This window comes from Candoia aspera, chromosome 4 (genome assembly GCF_035149785.1).
Source record: "Candoia aspera isolate rCanAsp1 chromosome 4, rCanAsp1.hap2, whole genome shotgun sequence".
Taxonomy (NCBI): Eukaryota; Metazoa; Chordata; class Lepidosauria; order Squamata; family Boidae; genus Candoia; species Candoia aspera.
Genome location: NC_086156.1, coordinates 24,422,275 through 24,441,575, shown reverse-complemented (window position 1 = coordinate 24,441,575; position 19,301 = coordinate 24,422,275). Strand labels below are relative to the sequence as shown.

At 38.8% G+C, this 19,301-nt stretch overlaps 4 protein-coding genes across 6 annotated transcripts in view; 3 read left to right on the top strand and 1 right to left on the bottom strand.

Annotated features, from left to right (window-relative positions):
- HEPACAM2 (HEPACAM family member 2) overlaps nt 1–19,301 on the top strand; it is a 268,902-nt gene that overhangs the window by 228,948 nt on the left and 20,653 nt on the right. The window lies entirely within an intron of this gene.
- CLXN (calaxin) lies at nt 1,390–6,459 on the top strand. Its single transcript, XM_063302023.1, has 6 exons — nt 1,390–1,447; nt 1,760–1,915; nt 3,468–3,572; nt 3,842–3,993; nt 4,629–4,733; nt 6,409–6,459. The coding sequence occupies exons 1-6, from the start codon at nt 1,390–1,392 to the stop codon at nt 6,457–6,459; spliced, it is 627 nt and encodes a 208-aa protein (XP_063158093.1).
- RBM48 (RNA binding motif protein 48) lies at nt 6,719–10,489 on the bottom strand. 2 transcript variants are annotated; one of them, XM_063303623.1, is made up of 5 exons: nt 10,343–10,489; nt 8,968–9,158; nt 8,197–8,342; nt 6,976–7,531; nt 6,719–6,822 (listed from the first exon to the last, which is right to left on the bottom strand). In XM_063303623.1, the coding sequence occupies exons 1-5, from the start codon at nt 10,472–10,474 to the stop codon at nt 6,735–6,737; spliced, it is 1,113 nt and encodes a 370-aa protein (XP_063159693.1). In that variant the 5' UTR covers nt 10,475–10,489; the 3' UTR covers nt 6,719–6,734. The 2 variants fall into 2 exon arrangements, with proteins under 2 accessions (XP_063159693.1, XP_063159694.1); XM_063303624.1 differs by having other exon boundaries at nt 8,968–9,115; nt 10,343–10,466.
- Nucleotides 10,735–19,301, top strand: part of PEX1 (peroxisomal biogenesis factor 1) — a 37,346-nt gene continuing 28,779 nt past the window's right edge. The window contains exons 1-6 of one of the 2 annotated variants that reach the window (XM_063303631.1): nt 10,735–10,929; nt 15,532–15,672; nt 16,412–16,495; nt 16,698–16,812; nt 16,894–17,654; nt 18,328–18,447. In XM_063303631.1, the coding sequence (XP_063159701.1) occupies nt 10,816–10,929; nt 15,532–15,672; nt 16,412–16,495; nt 16,698–16,812; nt 16,894–17,654; nt 18,328–18,447 (1,335 nt within the window). In that variant the 5' untranslated portion in view covers nt 10,735–10,815. The remainder of the gene's footprint in view (nt 10,930–15,531; nt 15,673–16,411; nt 16,496–16,697; nt 16,813–16,893; nt 17,655–18,327; nt 18,448–19,301) is intronic. The other variant, XM_063303630.1, reaches the window with a different exon arrangement.

The following is a 19,301-nucleotide window of genomic DNA, read 5'->3' as shown; positions in this document are numbered from 1 at the left end:
ACTCTAGTGGAATTCTGTTCTGAATTAAATTAATGGGATTAGAAAAATAGTAAAAGAGCTCCAATCCCATTACCTTGAATTAATTAATTCAACTAATTCAGTCTACATTATCACTTAAATGATTCTAACAACAGAAGTGACAAGACAAACATACTACCTAGAGCCCATGAGGACTGAGGTGCTAGATAAATAACCTACTCACCTGCCTACCGTAGCCTCATAGAAGGCAAAGGAAAGCAGGATTATAGCTAAAGATTGGAAACTTTAGGAAGCAGCATGGTATTACAAGCTTTTTAATGTGAGAGCTACTCAATGAGAGCACAGATACCTTTGAAAAGTGATGGGTTCTCCTTCATGTGGGACCTTGTAAGCACAGGCTAGAGGCAAACTGTCACAGTGGTTACAGCACCTAACCCACATTGCTTGATCCTGAAAAGCTGAACAGAGCCAACCCAGTTTTGTTGAGAATCAGACAAAACATCCCTGATGTTGTTACTAATCATAGTATTATTACTTAAAGTAGTATTTATTAAATTATTTTCATATAATAAATGGGTTGATGAACAATCTGAAACTTCATGAAGAGGTTGATGAGCTGAAGAGCTTGGGGACCCCTGGTTTAGGTGGACATCTGTCATTGTCATTCATGATTGGACTGGATGATCTCTTTTTCCAAGGATGCATTCAGCTTTAAACTTTTAGCAAGGTTGAAATTCATTAGTAATTGGATGAAAAACCACCAGGGAATCCCATAATTGTAGATTAGACTGAGAACTCAGAAAAGCATCCTAGAATACCGCAAAGGCACTTCTATATTACCAAGGAAACAAGGACAAGAGTTCAGCTGGACTCCAGGGAAATTTTAGGGAAACGTCTTTGTTACAGAGCAGTTCCAGGAGAGTCCTTTTGAGGAACATGGGAAAAGCCAAATAACCAAGATTCTTCCTGGAGGTCAGCTAAAATATTGCAACAACAGTGATGAAACTCCTTCCTGTTTAATTATAGCCACTTAAAAAAAAAATCTCCAGCTTATGTTCGCTTCCAAATCGATGCGAAAAACGCCTTTGCCTCGAAACTCCGCAAAACTCCAGCCAGGGGATTTGGGTCGTGTGGGTGTTTTTGCTGCCCACCCCATTTCCCACCTCTCCCGTTTGTTCTGTCTGGCGTCCCTCCTCGCGCAAAACCAATAGGGCGATCCCGTTCAGACCCAAATCCGAGCTTTGACTTGCCGCGAGGAGGAATGAAAAACGTGCCGGAACTTGCCGGTCCAGCCTATCGACGCCTTTGACCTTCTTACATCCGGGCCGGGCAGCCACATTCCCTCTACTGTTGCCATGGGAACCGCGTGGCTTGTGACGACCGGGATCAGCGGGAGCCAGGAAGCTCAAAATGAACAGAAAGAAGCTGCAGAAGCTTACCGAATCGCTGTGCAAATCTGCTAAACACTGTGAGTGAAAATGGGGCTGCTTTCTCCTTCTGCACCTCTTCAAACCCAGCTGCTCTTGAATTCATTAATCGATGAGTGAATTCGTGCCAATTGCTCTTATATTGTTACCTAGATTGGTTAAGATCGGGCTTCCCACCCAGAGAGGCTGAAACTACAACTCCCAGAATTCCTAGTCAGCGGAGTAACCGAGTTGAGAATGGCAACTATAGAGTCTATCAAACAAGGCTCAGGGAGATGCATATTCAAATTTGCATTCGATGCTGAACAAATAGGATAAATCTTCATTGTTGTCATAACTGTTTCCTTTTGTAGTTAATAGATTTGAAGTGGAATGTCTCATAAAGCTTTTCAACAACTTGGATGTGGAACCCAGCGACCGACATGCTGTTGTTGGTTTAGATCGCAACTCATTTCGCAATATTCTACATGTCACATTTGGAATGACAGATGACATGATTATGGACAGGGGTGAGATTAAATGAATGCTTATACATTACTGTATTTTAAGATATTTATAAAAAGTTTTAAGATCGCCATGAAAAGTTATTTCAGATAGCAGTTTTGAAAGCATTTCTATGTCAGGTAATTGATAAAGTTTGAAAATCACAGGGAAGTCCAAATTGTTCCGATTTTACTTATATGGTTCATTATTCATAATTAATAAATCTTAAGCAATATTCCTGCATAATGAATTCTGTTGATGAGTAATTGTTGATATTATTTGATTATTGTAGTCTTTGCATTACTGAATCATTTGGCCTTTTCAGTGTCCCCAAATAATATCAATATGTAACAAATAGCAGTAGCTCTAGTAAAGTATTTGTAGTACAATTCTATTCATATTCACTCAGAGCTAGAAGTGCAGATTGTAATTTTAATAAAGATATGGAAATGCTTCAGCTTTAGATATATAAACTAACTTTGAACACTAGTCAACATACCTAAAGTAAAAGGTAAAGGTTTCACCTGCACAGTTGTGTCCGACTCTTATGTACACTGTATTGGGCAATATATGGTGTAAAAAATAAAGCCTCCTTGGAGTTGAGCGTGACTCCTTGAGACTTCCATGTGGCGATGTGGAAGTGACTTGCCATTGACTTCTTTCTTCTGGGATATTTTTCAACTTCCCAGTCTTCCCTACAGCCCTGGTATTTTCTGGTGGTCTCCCATCTAAGCACTCACCATGTTCAACCCTGTTTTGCTTTAAAAAAAGGAGGGACAACATAGCACACAAAAAAGCTATGTTTACGAAGTTAAGAAATTACTTCAATATTTTGGGTGAAACCAGAATTACTTTTTTAAATTTTCCAGGAACTTGATTAGATTCAATGAGATTTGAATAGTAGACCTCCACATCATTTCAAAAACTTTGATTCAAACAAGAGAGTATAAACATAGTCCTCTTTTGCGGAGCCACTGGAGGAGTTACCCGGGGGATGTCTGGTTTTAGGACTGGCCTGAGCTGTCTGATGGTTGAAATATATTTATTATGAGATTTTATGATGTGATGTTATGACTTTGGGGATTACTGTATTTGGGGGTTCCTGTTTCATTACTTTTACTGTGTTGTCAAGTCTCAGATAGAGGCAGCATACAAATGATGGCAATGAATAATAAATGTTCATCAACTCCATTCCACAAGATCAGACTACCTTAATTTGAAGCTATTACAGCCTTCCTCTTTCTCTTAGTTTCACAGACACCTATTCTTTCTTTCATTTCATTTGTTAATTCATGCTCTTTACCTCTTATGTTCAAATTCACAATTTTCCTTATGCCGTGGTCATCATTAGATGGGCTCAAAGATATTGACCGCCCATCAAGGCTTTTGTCAATCAAGGCATTCACGTAGTGCTTTTCCATAAGATAGAGAAGATGCAGGCTAGGCTACCAGCCTTAGTTGTACCTACATACGCAGGCATATGTAATGTAATGGTACACACTGAAAATATATATACCATTTTAATGCAAATGCCAATTCTAAAATAAAACTTTACAACAATCTTTATTTTTATTTCAGTGTTCCGTGCTTTTGACAAAGACAATGACAGCTGTGTCGGTGTAACAGAATGGGTAGAAGGCTTATCAATATTTCTTCGGGGGACTCTGGAAGAAAAAATGAAATGTAAGATTTTTCTAGTAAAAGTCAGTTTTCATGTCAATCTGAAATTTAGGGCAAATTTCCTGCGAAATACATTATAAAAGTACAGTATATTGTACAGTCTATATAGTCATATATATTGTATATATGCAGTATATACAGTATATATTTATTACAAAATACTTGGACCTCCTTTCCTTAACGATAATTTAGTAACTATTAAGTTATCCTCAATTATCTGGAAAGCATTTTCTTTGACATGCATGCAGCTAATGCAGTTATCCCTTCTAAAGACTGCTTTGAAGTTTATGACCTGAATGGAGATGGATATATTTCACGAGAGGAAATGTTTCATATGCTGAAGAACAGTCTGTTAAAACAGCCATCAGAAGAAGATCCCGATGAAGGAATTAAAGATTTAGTAGAAATAACACTGAAGAAAATGGCAAGTATAATAGATTTAAAAATGTAACTTCTCAGGTTTAAATTATGCTAATGGTTTACCCAATTAACCCACTTGGGCTTGGTTCACACATTTAGTGGACTGAAAAAAAAAAAGCGGAAATGAAATCAATCCAAGAGTAACTGAACAGATAATCTTGGGGATCTATTACGTTAATTGGTAGTGCCAAATCAGAGACTGGAATAATAGCAGGACAATGCTTTTTTTAAGTAAGTAAATAAATGTGTACAGTAGCAATTATATTAAATTTTACTGGCATGCCAACAAAAAAATACCATGCGTGTAATTCCAATTCTGTTTGGTTCCAAATAATTATGTATAAGGCTGATGTCATGAGTAAGGATGGCGAGCAGGGGGCTCCCATCCAGACTGTCAAGCGCATGCGTAGCACTGATGAATTGTTCAGCCATTCAAAGAGACACAGATCGGGACCGCCTTAACCCTTGGGGGTTATATGTCTGGGTTTTCCCCACGCTTCTTCAGTTTGTTAGGATTCCTGTTAAGTACTAGCAATAAATATTAGAGACCAGTTCCTTGTCTCAGTGTGTTTCCTGGTTGTTAGGACAGCTATAGTCTAAATACAGCAGTTATATTGGTTAAAACATCTTCTTTCATAGGACTATGACCATGATGGCAAAGTCTCTTTTGTGGATTTTGAAAAGGCAGTAAGAGATGAAAATCTCCTCTTAGAAGCATTTGGACCATGTTTACCTGATATGAAGGTATTTATGTAGCCTATACAAAATACAGAGCCACAAGGAATAAACAGCAGGCCTAAAACATGTCCCTTAACTTATTAAATATAATCATAGAGTATATTACTCATAGCACTTCCAATTAATATATTAGTAACTATTATAAAAAAGTCAAACTGATCAGATGCAATAAAATTGTATTCCTACTCTAGATTTGAACTGTTCTAAATACAAAACTGAACTTATTAAAGTGGAGCTCTTTTGAGTGGTCATTGAATGAGTCTAACCAAAATCATTATACATTATACATATGAGAGACTTTCAAGGCTGATTAATAAGCAAGCCAATTGTATTTCAGCATGCTTTAACTAAAGTCTTTTCCTTGATCTAAAATAACTTTAGCCCAGGACTAAGAAGATATGCTTTTTCTTTATCTGTAGATTACACTTCCCAAACCTGAACCTAAATTATTATGCATCCCACTTCTGGCTAATTTAACCAAAAGATCTGGATTTGTTTTAGCCAAAGTATTTGTTTTTTCTAACTTTTTGGAACAGACCATATTCCACTTTTCTGAACAATATGAACAAATCTATCATTTAAAACTGGCCCCTATATCAGAGTTCATGGAGTTACTAGTTGAACAGGTTCAAATATATAAATACGTATTGAACAGTTAAATGCTTTTTTATCTGAAAGGAAGACTTAATTTTCCCCAGATAATTTACTGTTAAAGAGAATGTCATCCTAAAGATTCACCAAGAATAGGGCAATGGGGCAGACAAGTTTCTGGGGGCAGGAGTAGGAGATGAACTATTATAGAAGAGCCTATGAAACACTCCCACGTATTTTCAGCGCTCTTGTGGAAACATAAAATTATTGTAAAGTTGGCCATTTCAATCATTCATATAGTTTTTGGAGTCTTCTGGAAAGCCACATCATCAGATACTAATGTGATAACTTAACAGAGTAAGAACTTTTAAAATAAATCTCTTCTTGCTGTATTGGATGTGAGGGAATTTCTCAATTACTGCAATAAAGAAATATTTTCCTGGGGATGTATTGCTGTCTAGTTGTTGTACAGACTGTCTAGCTACATGCATTTCTGTAAACTAGTGTGTTTTAAAATGAAAACATTGGAATGTCTTTTATGTTTATATATCATCTGATAACGGGACAGAACTTTATATGAAAAGAAAATATAGGAGATGTACAATAAAGATCCAAAGAATGATGTAACTAGTTTTATGTAGTCAGGGAGACCTTGAGGTTTTATTTCTCAAAAAGCAGAAATCTGGCAAATCATCTAAATAAATTATGGTATATCATTATTATAATATTTTTATTTCGCCTTTTTATATATAATACAGGGAGGCAAACATACCTAATACTCCCGCCTCCTATTTTCCCCACAACAACAACCCTGTGAGGTGGGTTGGGCTGACAGAGAGTGACTGGCCCAAACAAAGTCTCCCAGCTGGCTTTCATGTCTAAGGGATGCCTAGAACTCAGAGTCTCCTGGTTTCTAGGGCAGCACCTTAACCACTACATCAAACTGACTCTTAAAATTTGCTACTTAAAGTGGGGGACTGGACCTAAACTCAGTATTTCATTAGGCATTTCCAAATGTGTAGGCATTGTTCTTTGGATGTAAGTCTGTTATAGATGCCTTTAAATTTTTTTTATAATATTTCCTTTACAGTGCAGGATGTCCTTTGAATCACAAGCTTTCCAAGATGCTCCTGATTTGTAGATCTGCAAGTAAAATATACTGTATGAGCGAAATGGTCATGATGTAATATAGCCTGATAGACCCAGTGTGTTGCACCATAGTATATCACTGGGAGTACAAGAAATAAGGAGATAACATTCATAGCCATTAACAAATTTCAACATAATGAACAATAACTTTAAATTCCCCAAAACAGTTTCATGTTAACAAATCAAGCCATATTTCTTTGCTCTAGAAACAGCCAGAGCCCTACCTGTTATGAGTCAAATATAAACATAAGATGTAAGCAGAAATATTTATATTCGCCGCCTCTGCTTTATTACTGGTTTTGTTTGATTTTTCACTGATAATTCTTCAGGTGAGCTTGAAGTCTGAACTGGAGCAGTCTAGTTTGGAAAAAAGAATCTAAAGTTAGTACATTATATGTATCCGTAATGGAATAGGAGACATTAAGCTGCTGAAGAATAATTAGTACATGCAAATTCTATTTTATATTAGAACTACATATTTTCACAGCATTGAATGAGAATTTATTAGCCCACCTTCTTTAGTCTATTACGAATTAAGTTTGCTGAGTTGTTCAGTGAATCATCACCCATGTCTATTTTAGGTATTTCTGGTAGCCTGGGACCAATAATGATTTCTTCACCATTAGTCTCTCTTCCCAAAAGGGCAAGTTTGTTGTCTTCATCTCTTCTCCTCTTCCGTTCCTGCAGTTGAGTAGTTCGGGGCATGAATCTTCCAAGCCCGTCATCAGATGGAACCTTTCTTTCTAGGTTCCAACAAGCCAATGTGTTAGGTACTCTTTGCTGTGGCCTCTGACCCATTCTTGTCCTTTGGCTAAAGCATGCAGATGTTGTAGCACAGTCACCAGTATAGCGAGGTGCTACTAACATACTCTGAAAATGCTGTTCTGATGGTGATATAACATGTTTCAGTGATAATGTACAACAGGATGATTGACAGGGGTCCTCTGTATATGTTGCTGGATTCCATTTGCTAATGGCTGTCTCAGATGTCCATGATCCATGATCTAACTGCATGTTCTTTGAAGAATGTATACTAGAATCCTGTTTTGTCTCCAGTGATTGCTCTTAAAACACAAGAAAATAATGTGTTATGTTAGCGCATAGTAAACAAAGGCATTTTTGAAGTGAACTTTAATTTTGTTCACAATTTACCATGGTAGGAAGCAGAGAGCAGGATTTGACTGAGCAGTGAGAAAAATAGTTTTAATGTATTTAACTAACAGTTACAGAAAAATTCACTCCAAGCCAGCTTTGTTCTGCTATGCTTTTGGTGTGATGATTTTATATGCATCTTCAAAGAATTGGCATTATTATTGTAATAAATTACATAAATATCCATCATTTTGTTTTCTTTTGGGGTGAGCATTGTTATGTAGAGTGCAAAAATGTAGTATGGAATAATAAGCAAAAGAAATTAAACACATGAATTAAGGGAAAAAAGGAAAATTAGCTAAATTTAGTTCAAAGTAAATCCTGTAGATACTCAGACAGTATTCTTTGTTTGCTCCCATCCTTTTATTTTTCCATGCCAAACTATTTGGATTTAAATAACACAAGAGGGATTGTTGATGAGAATGTAAAAACAAAGAAAATGTAACTTTTCAAAGATTAAGTCTTCCTTGAGTTGAGCTTGACTTCACTGACAAATTAATGTTGGGTTTTTCTGGAAATTATACAAAAGTGGTTTGCTCTTGCCTTTTACTGATTCAAAATAGTTAAAGCCACAAACCTTTGGCATTGGTTGCTTTTGCTATATATTTTCGTCTGTCTCTTAGTTTGTCTCTGGTCTCTTGTACGCTCTCAAATTCTGGAGCATAGCATACATGTAGCAAACTGCCAAAGAAATTCCGCTCATCCAGTTTTCTTTTGGCTACCCTAAAAGAAAGGTGATCCTCAATGTTAAAGACTCCTCAATCTTGTTGAAGTTAAGATCTCCTTAAACCAGTGACTTCAGTTTTGACATTATAAAGATAACTTTTGTGGTCTACATAAAACTAACATATAAAAGAAGTTTCAGTATTAAACAAGTAGGGTAACAAAAGCAATCTTTTTAATTTAATTTAATCTTTAAAGCCGTTCATGGTATGGGCTCAGATTACCTGATGAACTGTCTCATCCCATCCTACTAAGTCCAGCAAGGAGGGCATGTTATGGACCCCGTTGGCTAAAGAATTTCAACTGGCAGGATCTAGGAGGAGAGCCTTTTCTGCCATTGCCCCCGCCCTTTGGAATATCTTGCCCCCTGAGGTGAGGTTGCCTCCCCCTTCTTCTGGTGTTCCGGAAGAGCGTGAAGAGCTGGCTCTGCCAACTAGCATGGGGATACAGTAGTGGTACACAGCCTAGGGGTGGTTGGTGGCTTCAGGACGCTCTCCGTTTTTTTAACTTTGTATTTTTTTTTGTAAGGATTTTTACGCTCTTCTTTTTTACTTGTAAGCCGCTCAGAGTCACTTATATAGTGAGATGGGCAGCGCATAAATTTGATCAATCAATCAATCCATACCTTGCACTCTGTATTTTTAAAAACTTGATCAGGTACACTTCTGTAAAATCTTCCGCTGGATAGCTATCTAGTGGATTATATTCCTCGATGGTACCATATAATGCAAATAGTTCAATTAGTTCCTTCATAACCCCCAATGCAGGAACACCTTGAATTAACAAATATCGAGACTCTAAATTGACAGTATAAACCTGAAAAACAAAGCCACTTTAATATTAATTATGGAATAAAGATATCAGTCTAAAATACTTGCTTGTTAAACTTTCTTAAGAATGTAAGTGAGCCATTCTATTTTGAAACTAACTGTTTACAGTAATGCAGTATAAAGGAATGCCTTAGAAGTTCTGTATTTTAGCATTAATGATCAAATTCATCCATGGTACTAACCTGCAATATGGCTTGTTTGGTTTTGGCTTAGCCTGTTGAATGAATCCAAGCAATCATATTTTTGATAGATTAAACTTTCTGAATGCTCTGAGACCAAATAAAAGTAACAATGCAAGTTTCAGAGTAAAAACAGAGCAAAAAATTAAAAGGAAAAAGGAAAATAATATAAGGTAAAATAAAATTTAAAAAGTCAGTGGAAAAAACACCATAGATAGTGGGTAAAATAGTACAACTATGGTCAGAAATTAAAACATTGCTTAGTCTTACATACAGTATAGGAAGGACCAAGATATCAGTATTAACTGTATTATAGCAAGGGTTCTAAATTGTTAACCTCCTGGTAGAAATAGCAGTTGTGCAAACTTAGCTACTACTCTGGATACTTCAAAAACTGTTATTCAAGAGAAACTGAGTGTTCTTATCAGACCAATAACAATCATGGCTTAAAGCCTGGTCATGGCATTGGAAATTATTGTTCAAGTTTTCTGGGAGATCAACAGAAAATAGAAGCTTCACAACGACATGAAGCGCTGCTGGACATTAAAGTTGTAAAACCAGAGACACACTTCAGCCACTCAAAATACTACTGCTCCTTACTTGTGCCAGTAAACTGGCAAGCGGCTCATCTATACAAGAAGGATCTAACACCTGTAGTAATTCCAGCAATTATCCATTATGCTTTAAAAGGGAGCAAATTGACAAATGCCTTATCAGGGAACAGTCCCACTGAAGATGTTGCCTAGTCTGGCAATGAAACGTCTGCAAGATGAAAACAAGGCTCAGAGAGCACCAAGGTCTCCACAACAGTCATACCAGCCGTTTCCTGTATAGCTGCCGCGTGTATTTAAACAAAAAGGAGAGGAGGGGAAGGGCAGATCTACTTTTATTCGGCTTGTAGGCTTCCTACAGAGATCTCAGCAAAGTATTTCTATGAAAGCGTCACAGCGGATTTGAAAAGACGAAGTCGATAACGTGACACAACTTTTACCTTCACTGCTCGTGGCCTGCGCCCTTCACGATACCTAGCGCGCGAGGCGCATATCGTTTGCTGCGCGTGGTGCTGACAGACGCCACCAACCTCGCTCTCGCGACCGCTCTCAGCTGTATCAACCGCTGCCATCTTCCCCACTTCCGTAGCCTCTGTCGCGTCTTCAACCCGTCACCCAACTCCTCCCCGCTCAAGCACCGATGGCCGCTCATAGGAAGGGCGGAAAGAAACCGGTGAAGATTGAATCCGGCGGGGGAACGAGGCGGAGCCGTAGCACTCTATCCAATCACAGCAAGGGAAGGCGGGTGGCCCTCCAATGACCGTAGGCTGCCGCAAAGAGGGCCGGGGGCATCGAAGCCGGAAAAATAGTTTCGCCAGTCCGATGACGGTCAGGAGCCGCGACTTGCTATGGCTGGTCTCTAAGGTGGCTGATTCCGGTACCAGGCCGTGGATGGCCGGAGAGCGCGGCGGTTATGTGGGGGGCGGGAGGATTCGGAGGAGCCGCGGCGAGCGCCTCGCTGAGCGGCGTCAAGGACTGCTTTCTGCACTTGCCGCCTGGGCTGGTTTCCTATCTCCGTCTGCAGCAGGTACAGGAGCTGGGGAAGGCCGCTGCCCAACCTCTAGTCCGGGATCGCGCTTTTTTTCAAGTCGCTCCATGTCCCCTGTTTGCTGAGATTCGAGTGCCCATTCACAGTTACAACAGTTTTCTTGGTAACATGTTTCTGTGGTAACAGTGATGGGGTATGGAAGTATGGGGTTGTCAACAGCTTGGAACCATGGAAGGGGACTCTTGCCGGGCTCCAGATAGTATAAAAAGCCCAACTTACTTACTTACTTGTTTATTTTTTATCAGATTTGTCACCCACCGCCCATCTCCTCTTACCAACAATAATCAATAAAATAAACATACAATAAAATCACCACGTATAAGAATACAATATCTAAAAAACAGTTAAAAGTAAACAATATAGATAAAAATAAAATCCAAATGGCAGAAATAACTCAGTCCTTGTATGTGGTGAGCACTCTAGGGCACTAGCCATCCCTGAACATGATGACTCCCCTCCCCGCCCCAGGCCAGGTGGCAGAGCCAGGTCTTCAAGTTCCTCTGAAAGGCCAGGAGCAATGGGGCTAGCCTCACCTCCGGGGGCAAGATGTTCCAGAGGGCCTGAGCTACTGCAGAGAAGGCCTGCCTCCTGGACCCTGCCAGATGGAATTCTTTTATCGACGGGGTCCGTAGCATGCCCTCTCTGCATGATCGTGTGGGACGGGTTGATGTAACGGGGAAGAGGCAGTCCCTCAGGTAGCCTGGCCCTGTGCCATGTTCAGCTTTAAAGGTGACAACCAACACCTTGAATTGGACCCAGAAGCAGACCAGTACCCAATGCAACTCGTGCAGTAAAGGTGTTATTTTAGGGGCACCAAAGATAGCCTGTGTGGCTGCATTCTGGACCAGCTGTAGCTTCCAGATACTCTTCAAGGTAGTCCCACGTAGAGCGCATTGCAGTAGTCTATATGGGAGTTAACAAGGGCATGAGTGACCTCACCTGGGATGGAGATATACAATTGAGTATCATCAGCATATTGATGATACCTCATCCCATGGTGACGGATGATCTCACCCAGTGGTTTCATGTAAATATTAAAAAGGAGCAGAGAGAGAACTGAACCCTGTGGAACTTACACCCTTCATTAGCTATGCTAAGTAAAAGCAATTACTCGCTCGAGCTGAAAAGGGGATTTATAGCTGTACCTGTGAAGGTTTCTTGGCAACTCTACAGAAGTTATTTGTGATTGCCTTTTTCTGTGAATATTCCTTTGAGTTTCATCTAAGTATTAACCTGGTCTTTCTGAGCTTTTTGTTTTCGAAATCTGCCAAGAGTAGGTGCTGCCACCCACTGGGGATTACTTGTGTAGGACATGGAATTTCATGAAGTGGGAAGTGGTGCTTCTATGCTCTATTTTTCAAGCACTGCAGCACTGAGAGTAATCTGAAATTATTCTTCAGATTCCCACAGCTAGTAAAGGAATAGGAATTTTAAATCTGTTATAGCATACTTTATGTTTTTTTTCCTAATGCCTGTGGATTCTTTTCCTCATTGTGGCAAACACTGTTAAAATTTAGTTTTCTATCATAATTTTGAAAAACACAGGGTAATATTAACGGGATGGTATCTTAGTGCAGTGTAATAATTATTGCGGCGGCTGTGTTCTGTATTCACTTCGTAGATTTTCTTGAAACGAAGAGCTACAGCTGAAATTAACAAACTCCAGGCCACCCAAACTATTGACCCCCTGACTCAACCCCATCCTAGCCCAAAGCTTGTAGGAAGAGCCCGGTCTTTTAGGCCTTCCAAAAGGCTGCTCCTTTCAGATCCTGAGGATTGGAGCTGGTCTTGTAAAGGCTGAACTGCCAAAGCCAAAATTAAAGAGCCTGAAACCAGAACTTTTAACAAAAGGTGATATAGCTGCTTCTGCTTCCAAGACTGAAAAATGTGCAGCTGTCCTCCATATCCAAGGCTGAGAAATGAGCAGCATGAATTCCATTAGCTCATAAGAACAGGAAAATAATATGTAAAATTTAAACCATGGGTATATTATAAAGAGGGCTTAATTGCTTGATTGGTGACTTTAGGCCAGTCACTCTTAGCCCAACCCACCCCCACAGTGTTGTTGTTGTGAGGAAAATAGGAGGAGGAGGGAGTATTAGGTATGTTTGCTGCCTTGAGTTATATTTTAGAAAGGCAGGATAAAATAATAATAATAATAATAATAATAATAATAATAATAATGAATTCTACATCTTCATTGTTTCAGCTTCTTGCAGCTGCAATAAAAGCAATGTACTGTATCTATGTTAGCTTCATCCTTGGCTTTCCTTCTGATAGCTTCCTGATTGCTTGCTAAGCTTCTAGAGCAATATACTGGGTGAATTCCTGACAGTTCTGTCACTGTATTCACCTTTTAAAAGGTAGATGGATCTCATCTATGTCATCATTGCCTGATCAGCTGACTTAAGGTTGTTGCTAAACTGTTTAGAAAAGGATAGTAATGTGCCTAAGGAACAATCATGGTTAAGAGAAGAAAAATCAATATTGGACCAATATATTATAATAAGTGATGGAGAAGTATACTAGGACTTCCCTGGGAACAGAGTACATGGTGCTTTTGGATCTCAAATAAGCATTTGATTCAGTCCCTAGAGATAGACTGGTAGAGATTAAAACATTCTCCCTGCCTCATTGATTATTGCTTCCAATTAAACTACTTTACAATGATAATGGGGTACAGGTCAGGTATGACAGCCAAGGTTACCAAAACCTCATTCAAAAAGGGGTCAAGCAAAGGTGTATTTTGCCTCTTCTTTTTTCTTTTTTTTAATTATAAGTTTTATGAAGATTTACATAAAAATAAAAGGTAAACAATATGAGGTAAAAGATAAAAAGGTGTGAAATGTAGTGCAGGTAAAGGAAAAAAGAAAATATATATAAAGAAGCGACTTCCAATCTTCTTTGCAGCAGTTACTAACAAACATCATTTTTTCTCCCTCTATAAGGTTGCATCATTTGCCTCTTCTTTTTTCAACATGTTTGTAAACTTTCTTGTGCAAGCAATTTGAAAATTAAATGAAGTTTCATCTCCCAAAGTGAGCAATGTGCCTTATATCTGTGCTTTTACATGCCATCATTGTGGCCGTTCTCTCTGTTGTTAAAGTTGCTCTAGGGAATGTACTGGAACAAGTTACGTCCTTCCAGTACCTTGGGATTATTTTTCAGCTCTATGCCATTGGGAGAAAGCAAATAAAGTCCATCTTTAATAGCTCCTGAAGAAAGTCCCATCTTCCCGTTTTTATCAGGCTTAGCAATTTTTTTTTTTTTTTGGTGCCTTCAAGTCAGTGTTGACTCCTGGCAACTGCCTGGACAAATCCCTGCAGTTTTCTTGGCAAGGTTTTTCAGAAGTGGTTTGCCATTGCCTCCTTCCTAGGGCTGAGAGAGAGTGACTGGCCCAAGGTCCCCCAACTGGCTTTGTGACTAAGGTGGGACTAGAAATCGCGGTCTCCCAGTTTCTAGCCTGGTGCCTTAACCACTATACCAAATGGCTCTCTAGCAATAACCTACCAATTCCTTTAACAATTTTTTAAAACTATCAGCCAAATGCTGTATGGATCCAAGGTCTGTATTTACAATATAAAAATTTCAGACAGCTGGAAAACATTCAGTCAGAAATTTTAAGAGCTGCATTCTGGGTCCCCCATTATATTTCCAATGTGTCTTCATGGTTTGAAACTTGGTATATTATCTTCATTTTTTGCTTAAGCCAATGTTTTAAACAGGATTTCTGTAATCCTGTTAAGTAGGCACGTTAGTAACTAAAGTGCTCCAAAACATCTTAAGTAAACCAAAAGACCCAGTAGCCCAAGAAGAAGAAGAAAAAAAGTCATGTACAACATGCAGGGTAAGGACTATAGCAGCCACTATGTAGGACAGACAGACAGAAAACTAGCAGAACACATCCACGAACACCAACTAGGAGTCAGAAGACATGACGAAAATTTCTTAATATCACAACTCATGGACAGACTCAACCATAGTTTCAACTGGGAAAATGTGACCATCCTAGACCAAGCTAAATCCAAAAACGCTAGGGAATTCCTGGAAGCTTGGCATTCAGACAAATCAGCCATCAATAGACACATAGAGATAAACCACATTTACACACCATTCAAAACAGACAATATGAAAACTAAGAAGGAAACAAAAAATCCTCTCCAGCAGCCTACACCCAGATAAGCAGGGATTAACACCAGACAAACAATCAAGCAGAATACTCTAATCAAGGAACTACCAAGGAGAAAACCACACCCCCACCAACACTGGCAGGGCAAGCTACTGCATATAAACAGGGAGTAAACCCCACACTCACCAGCACTGATGATGTTACCTAGTTGGGTAATGAAACCTCTGCAAGCAAACAACCAAGCTCAGAGGGCACCAAGGACTCTACAGTTCAACTCTGAGCTACAGATATTCTCTTCTATAAAATAAATATCAGCAGTATCTCAATACATAACAACTAACTTCGAGAAGTTGGGTTTTTTTCTGGTCTATATGTGCATACTTGTCCACTTACATGAAATACCCCCATTTAATGTTTGTTTAATACAAATGTGTTTTCTATGAAATTCATAGGATCAAATTGTGAAAGCTTCATGGGGGAATCAGCCTGTATTCTTGGGTTGGATGGAAATCAGACATCGTCAAACAGAGGAAAACATTGTTGAAATAAACAGACAATTAGCAGAAAAACTTGGCATCAAAGATGGACAACAGGTTTGAAATGCAGTCTTCTATTTGTATACTTAGAGTAGGATAGGAAGTTAATATATGTGATATATATCATAGTTATTGGTTTCAAAATCTGACTTACTGAATTATCAAATTGCCACAAGTTATACTTTATAAAATACTGAGATCAAGGCAAACATATTTGAAATGAAAAAGCTAACTTTGGAAATGATTTTTTCTATACATTTTCAGTTTATTCATTTATTTGCTTCGCACCTGCAGAACACATGTAAGTCAAGTACATTTCTTAAGGGATATGCAGAGACGGCTATGCAACTACAGCTGTGCACAAGGATATTTGTGACAAAAGAATATGTTTGAAAGATACATGCAGTGCACAATCTAGACATAAATCAGTATGTTGAATTATTTTCAGTGCATGACTTATTCCCTTGCAATATTAGAATATTGTTGCTTAGGATTCAGTGGGTTGATCAATGGGTGAACAAATAAAAGTTGTTTAACATTTTTCTCAAGCTGTTAGTTTTTGTTACTGTCTAGGACTGAATAAAGGATTTAGGATTTAAGGATGCCTAAATAGCTTTTAGGTTTCCAGAGGGAGCAAATATACTAATGAAATGGTAAAAATGTATGTTGCTAGTACCGATCAGCAACCATGTGATTCTTATGTCATATTTTCTTTTCTCATTTAGAAGATAATTATTTTCGCTGTTCTGAGTGTGTAAATATTGAAAGTATTTTAATGAGAATTCTTGTCTACCAGGTATTCCTTGAACCCTGTTCTCAAGTTTTGTCCTGTCAGCAAGTAGAAGTGGAACCAATTTCAGCAGATGATTGGGAAATACTGGTAATAAAAATATATAGTTTTTTGACATGCTTTCAAGACAGCAGAATGTCCTTTCTCCATGACCTTCTAATTTTTTCATCTTCTCTGTCGTACATTAACTAAATATGAGGTTTTATGTGCTAAAGCCAGTTTTGTGCATTCATTTTGTTACAATGCTCAGGCAGGATTGATTTTTTTTTAACCTTCTGTAAAATGATTATAGGAGCTGCATGCATTGTCACTAGAAAGGCATCTTCTTGATCAAATTCGAATAGTATTTCCACAAGCTGTCTTTCCAGTGTGGGTTGAGCAACATACTTGTATCTATATCCAGATTGGTAAGTGGCTATGCAAGACTTCATCAGAATTAGATAATTGTAAAGTTGGCATGTATATTAATATATCCCCTTTTACTCTAGTTACACTAAAACCTCCAGCTCTTTATGGAAGACTTGAAGCTCGCACAGAGCTTCTTATATGTCCTAAGTTACGTCAGTGTGAAGGAAGTTCCACCATGTTGTCTTCCCTGAAAGATTACATTGCTCAGGATGGTGTTCCTGAAACTGAATTAAAACCAAGGGAAAGAACTGAGGAACCATGCTCCAAAGGAACACATTTAAATATGCAATTTCAGCAGCATAAGCCAAACACAAAGGGATCACTGAGTGCAAATGTTCTGCCAAACATTTGGAATTTACTTAGGAACATTTTTTTTTATAATTCTGAAAAGAAACAGGAGCCTACTGATGAACTGAATGCTGCTAAAAATCGTCTGTTAAATTTGATTCAGATGGATTCTGTTTTCAGAGTATGTCAGAAACAGCTTCCCAGCATGAAAAATACAGTGGAAACATGTACCTTTCAGAAATACAGCGCTATCTGTGTTTCTCCCTGGAATCAAGCATTCCCTGTTATAGAAGCTAATATTCAAGTTTCTTATGGGAAAATTAGTAAACTACTTTCTCCAAGACAGCAGATTCAAGAGTTAAAGTATAATCTAACATCAAAGAAAGAGAAACAAGTGGCTAATACAGAAGACCAAAAGGAATTCACTTCTAGTAAGAGTCAAGAATCCAATGAGTTTTCTATTGTACAAATAATATGGAATGGATTTGAGGATCTAAAGGATGCCATAATGTTCAATAACAGCGTGGAGCAACTGCATGTTGGAAGAGTTTGGGTTAGTCAAATTTCTGAGCCATTGCATTAGACTCATTTAAGATTTTAAATCAATTTTTGTTGTGTTGTTTACTGATTAATATTGCAGTGTTAAAACATTTTACCTAGGAATAAGCTGTACTAATATTAGTACTTATTCAGAAAAAAAATGTACTTAGGATCAGTACTGGGCAGCAATCTCCAAACTGTAATACTTAGCATAGTTCTTTTGTCTTCAGTAAGCGTTATATCCTAATCCAGCTTTAAACAAAATAATTCAGATAACTCCAATTTAAAAATACTAATTACGATTGCTTTATTTATTTGAAATATTTATGTCCCTTCCTAAAGCAAGTTCTTAAAATGAATTAAAGTAGTAAAATAGAAATTGGTTTTGTTTTTTTTAGTATTCATTTGCTTTTCTTCACTTAGGCAAAGTTTCCAGCTGCAAAAATAGTTACAAGTTAATATTATTGCCATAGTGATGGTGACAGATACAATTCAAGGAATCCTTTTTTCTTGAGAGCGTTAAGAAAGCTACTAACATTTTAACTGCAATTAAATAGCTTTGAAATCTTAAGTTGCTCTTAACTTACACAAATCTCAGTGCTATATCAGTGACTATATCTTATGAAAGATAAAGGTTTTTCTATATTAGAGAAGGATCTGTTTGTGATTTTTATTTTATATTTCAGATACCTGAAGGGTTGAGAAAGAGGCTACGTATAGAAATGCATGCTGCTGTCAGAATCACATCAGTCAGTTCAGATCCTAAAATCCCAACCTCTCTTAGACTACAGCCCGAACGCACGTTAGTGAGTTTGGCCTAATTACTTGATAAACGGCTTCCAGTATCTTATGGTCTACTTACAGATTTTGAGTTTCATGTTTTGATACAGCTTACTCTTAAAACATTGTTTAATATGTACAAGTAGTCCTTGGGTTATGACAGGAATTGGGACAGGAATTTCCATTGCTAAGCAGTGCAGTTGTAAAACACAATGTCATGTGACTGCATCACTTAGCAACAGAAAACCTGGCAGTCTGCGTTGCCATGTTAACCAAACCCCACTGGTCATTAGATGAGGACCCACCCCAATCCAAACCATTCCTGGCTTGGTTCCTTCCAGCCCCAATCCTTGGAAAGGTAAGGGACTGCCTCCTCTGACTCCTCTTGAACTCCCCCCACCTGCCTATCTCCTCCCCATCTCTGCCGTTTTGGCTGCCCTGCACAGTGGCACACCTCAGCAGTGGTGGTGGCACTGGTGGCATTGGGGCTGAAGCAGAGGTCTGGGGCCTTCCGCAAACTCAGCCAGCTGCCACCGCCCCTGGGCCTCTCCTTCAGCCCTGGCACCACCGTCAAGTGCTGCCTCAAGCCCCATTTCACGGCCAGCCACCCAACTGCCACTGCGTAAACCTTCCAAACATCACGAGAAGGGCACACATGATTTGGAGAACAGCGTGCACGGCCTTCTCACAAGGTTTTGGAAGGCCTCAGAAACCTTCGAAGCATTTAAAGATGGGTGCATGTGGCCCCGGGAAGAAGGCCTAGTGCAGCCAGCAGCTGCCTTGCATAAGGCCGTGCCAGGTGCGCCTTGTCAGCAGTGGGAGGAAGAAGGTGGTGGAGGTCAGCTGGGTGCAGCAGGGCTGGCGGAGAGCAGGGCGGTGG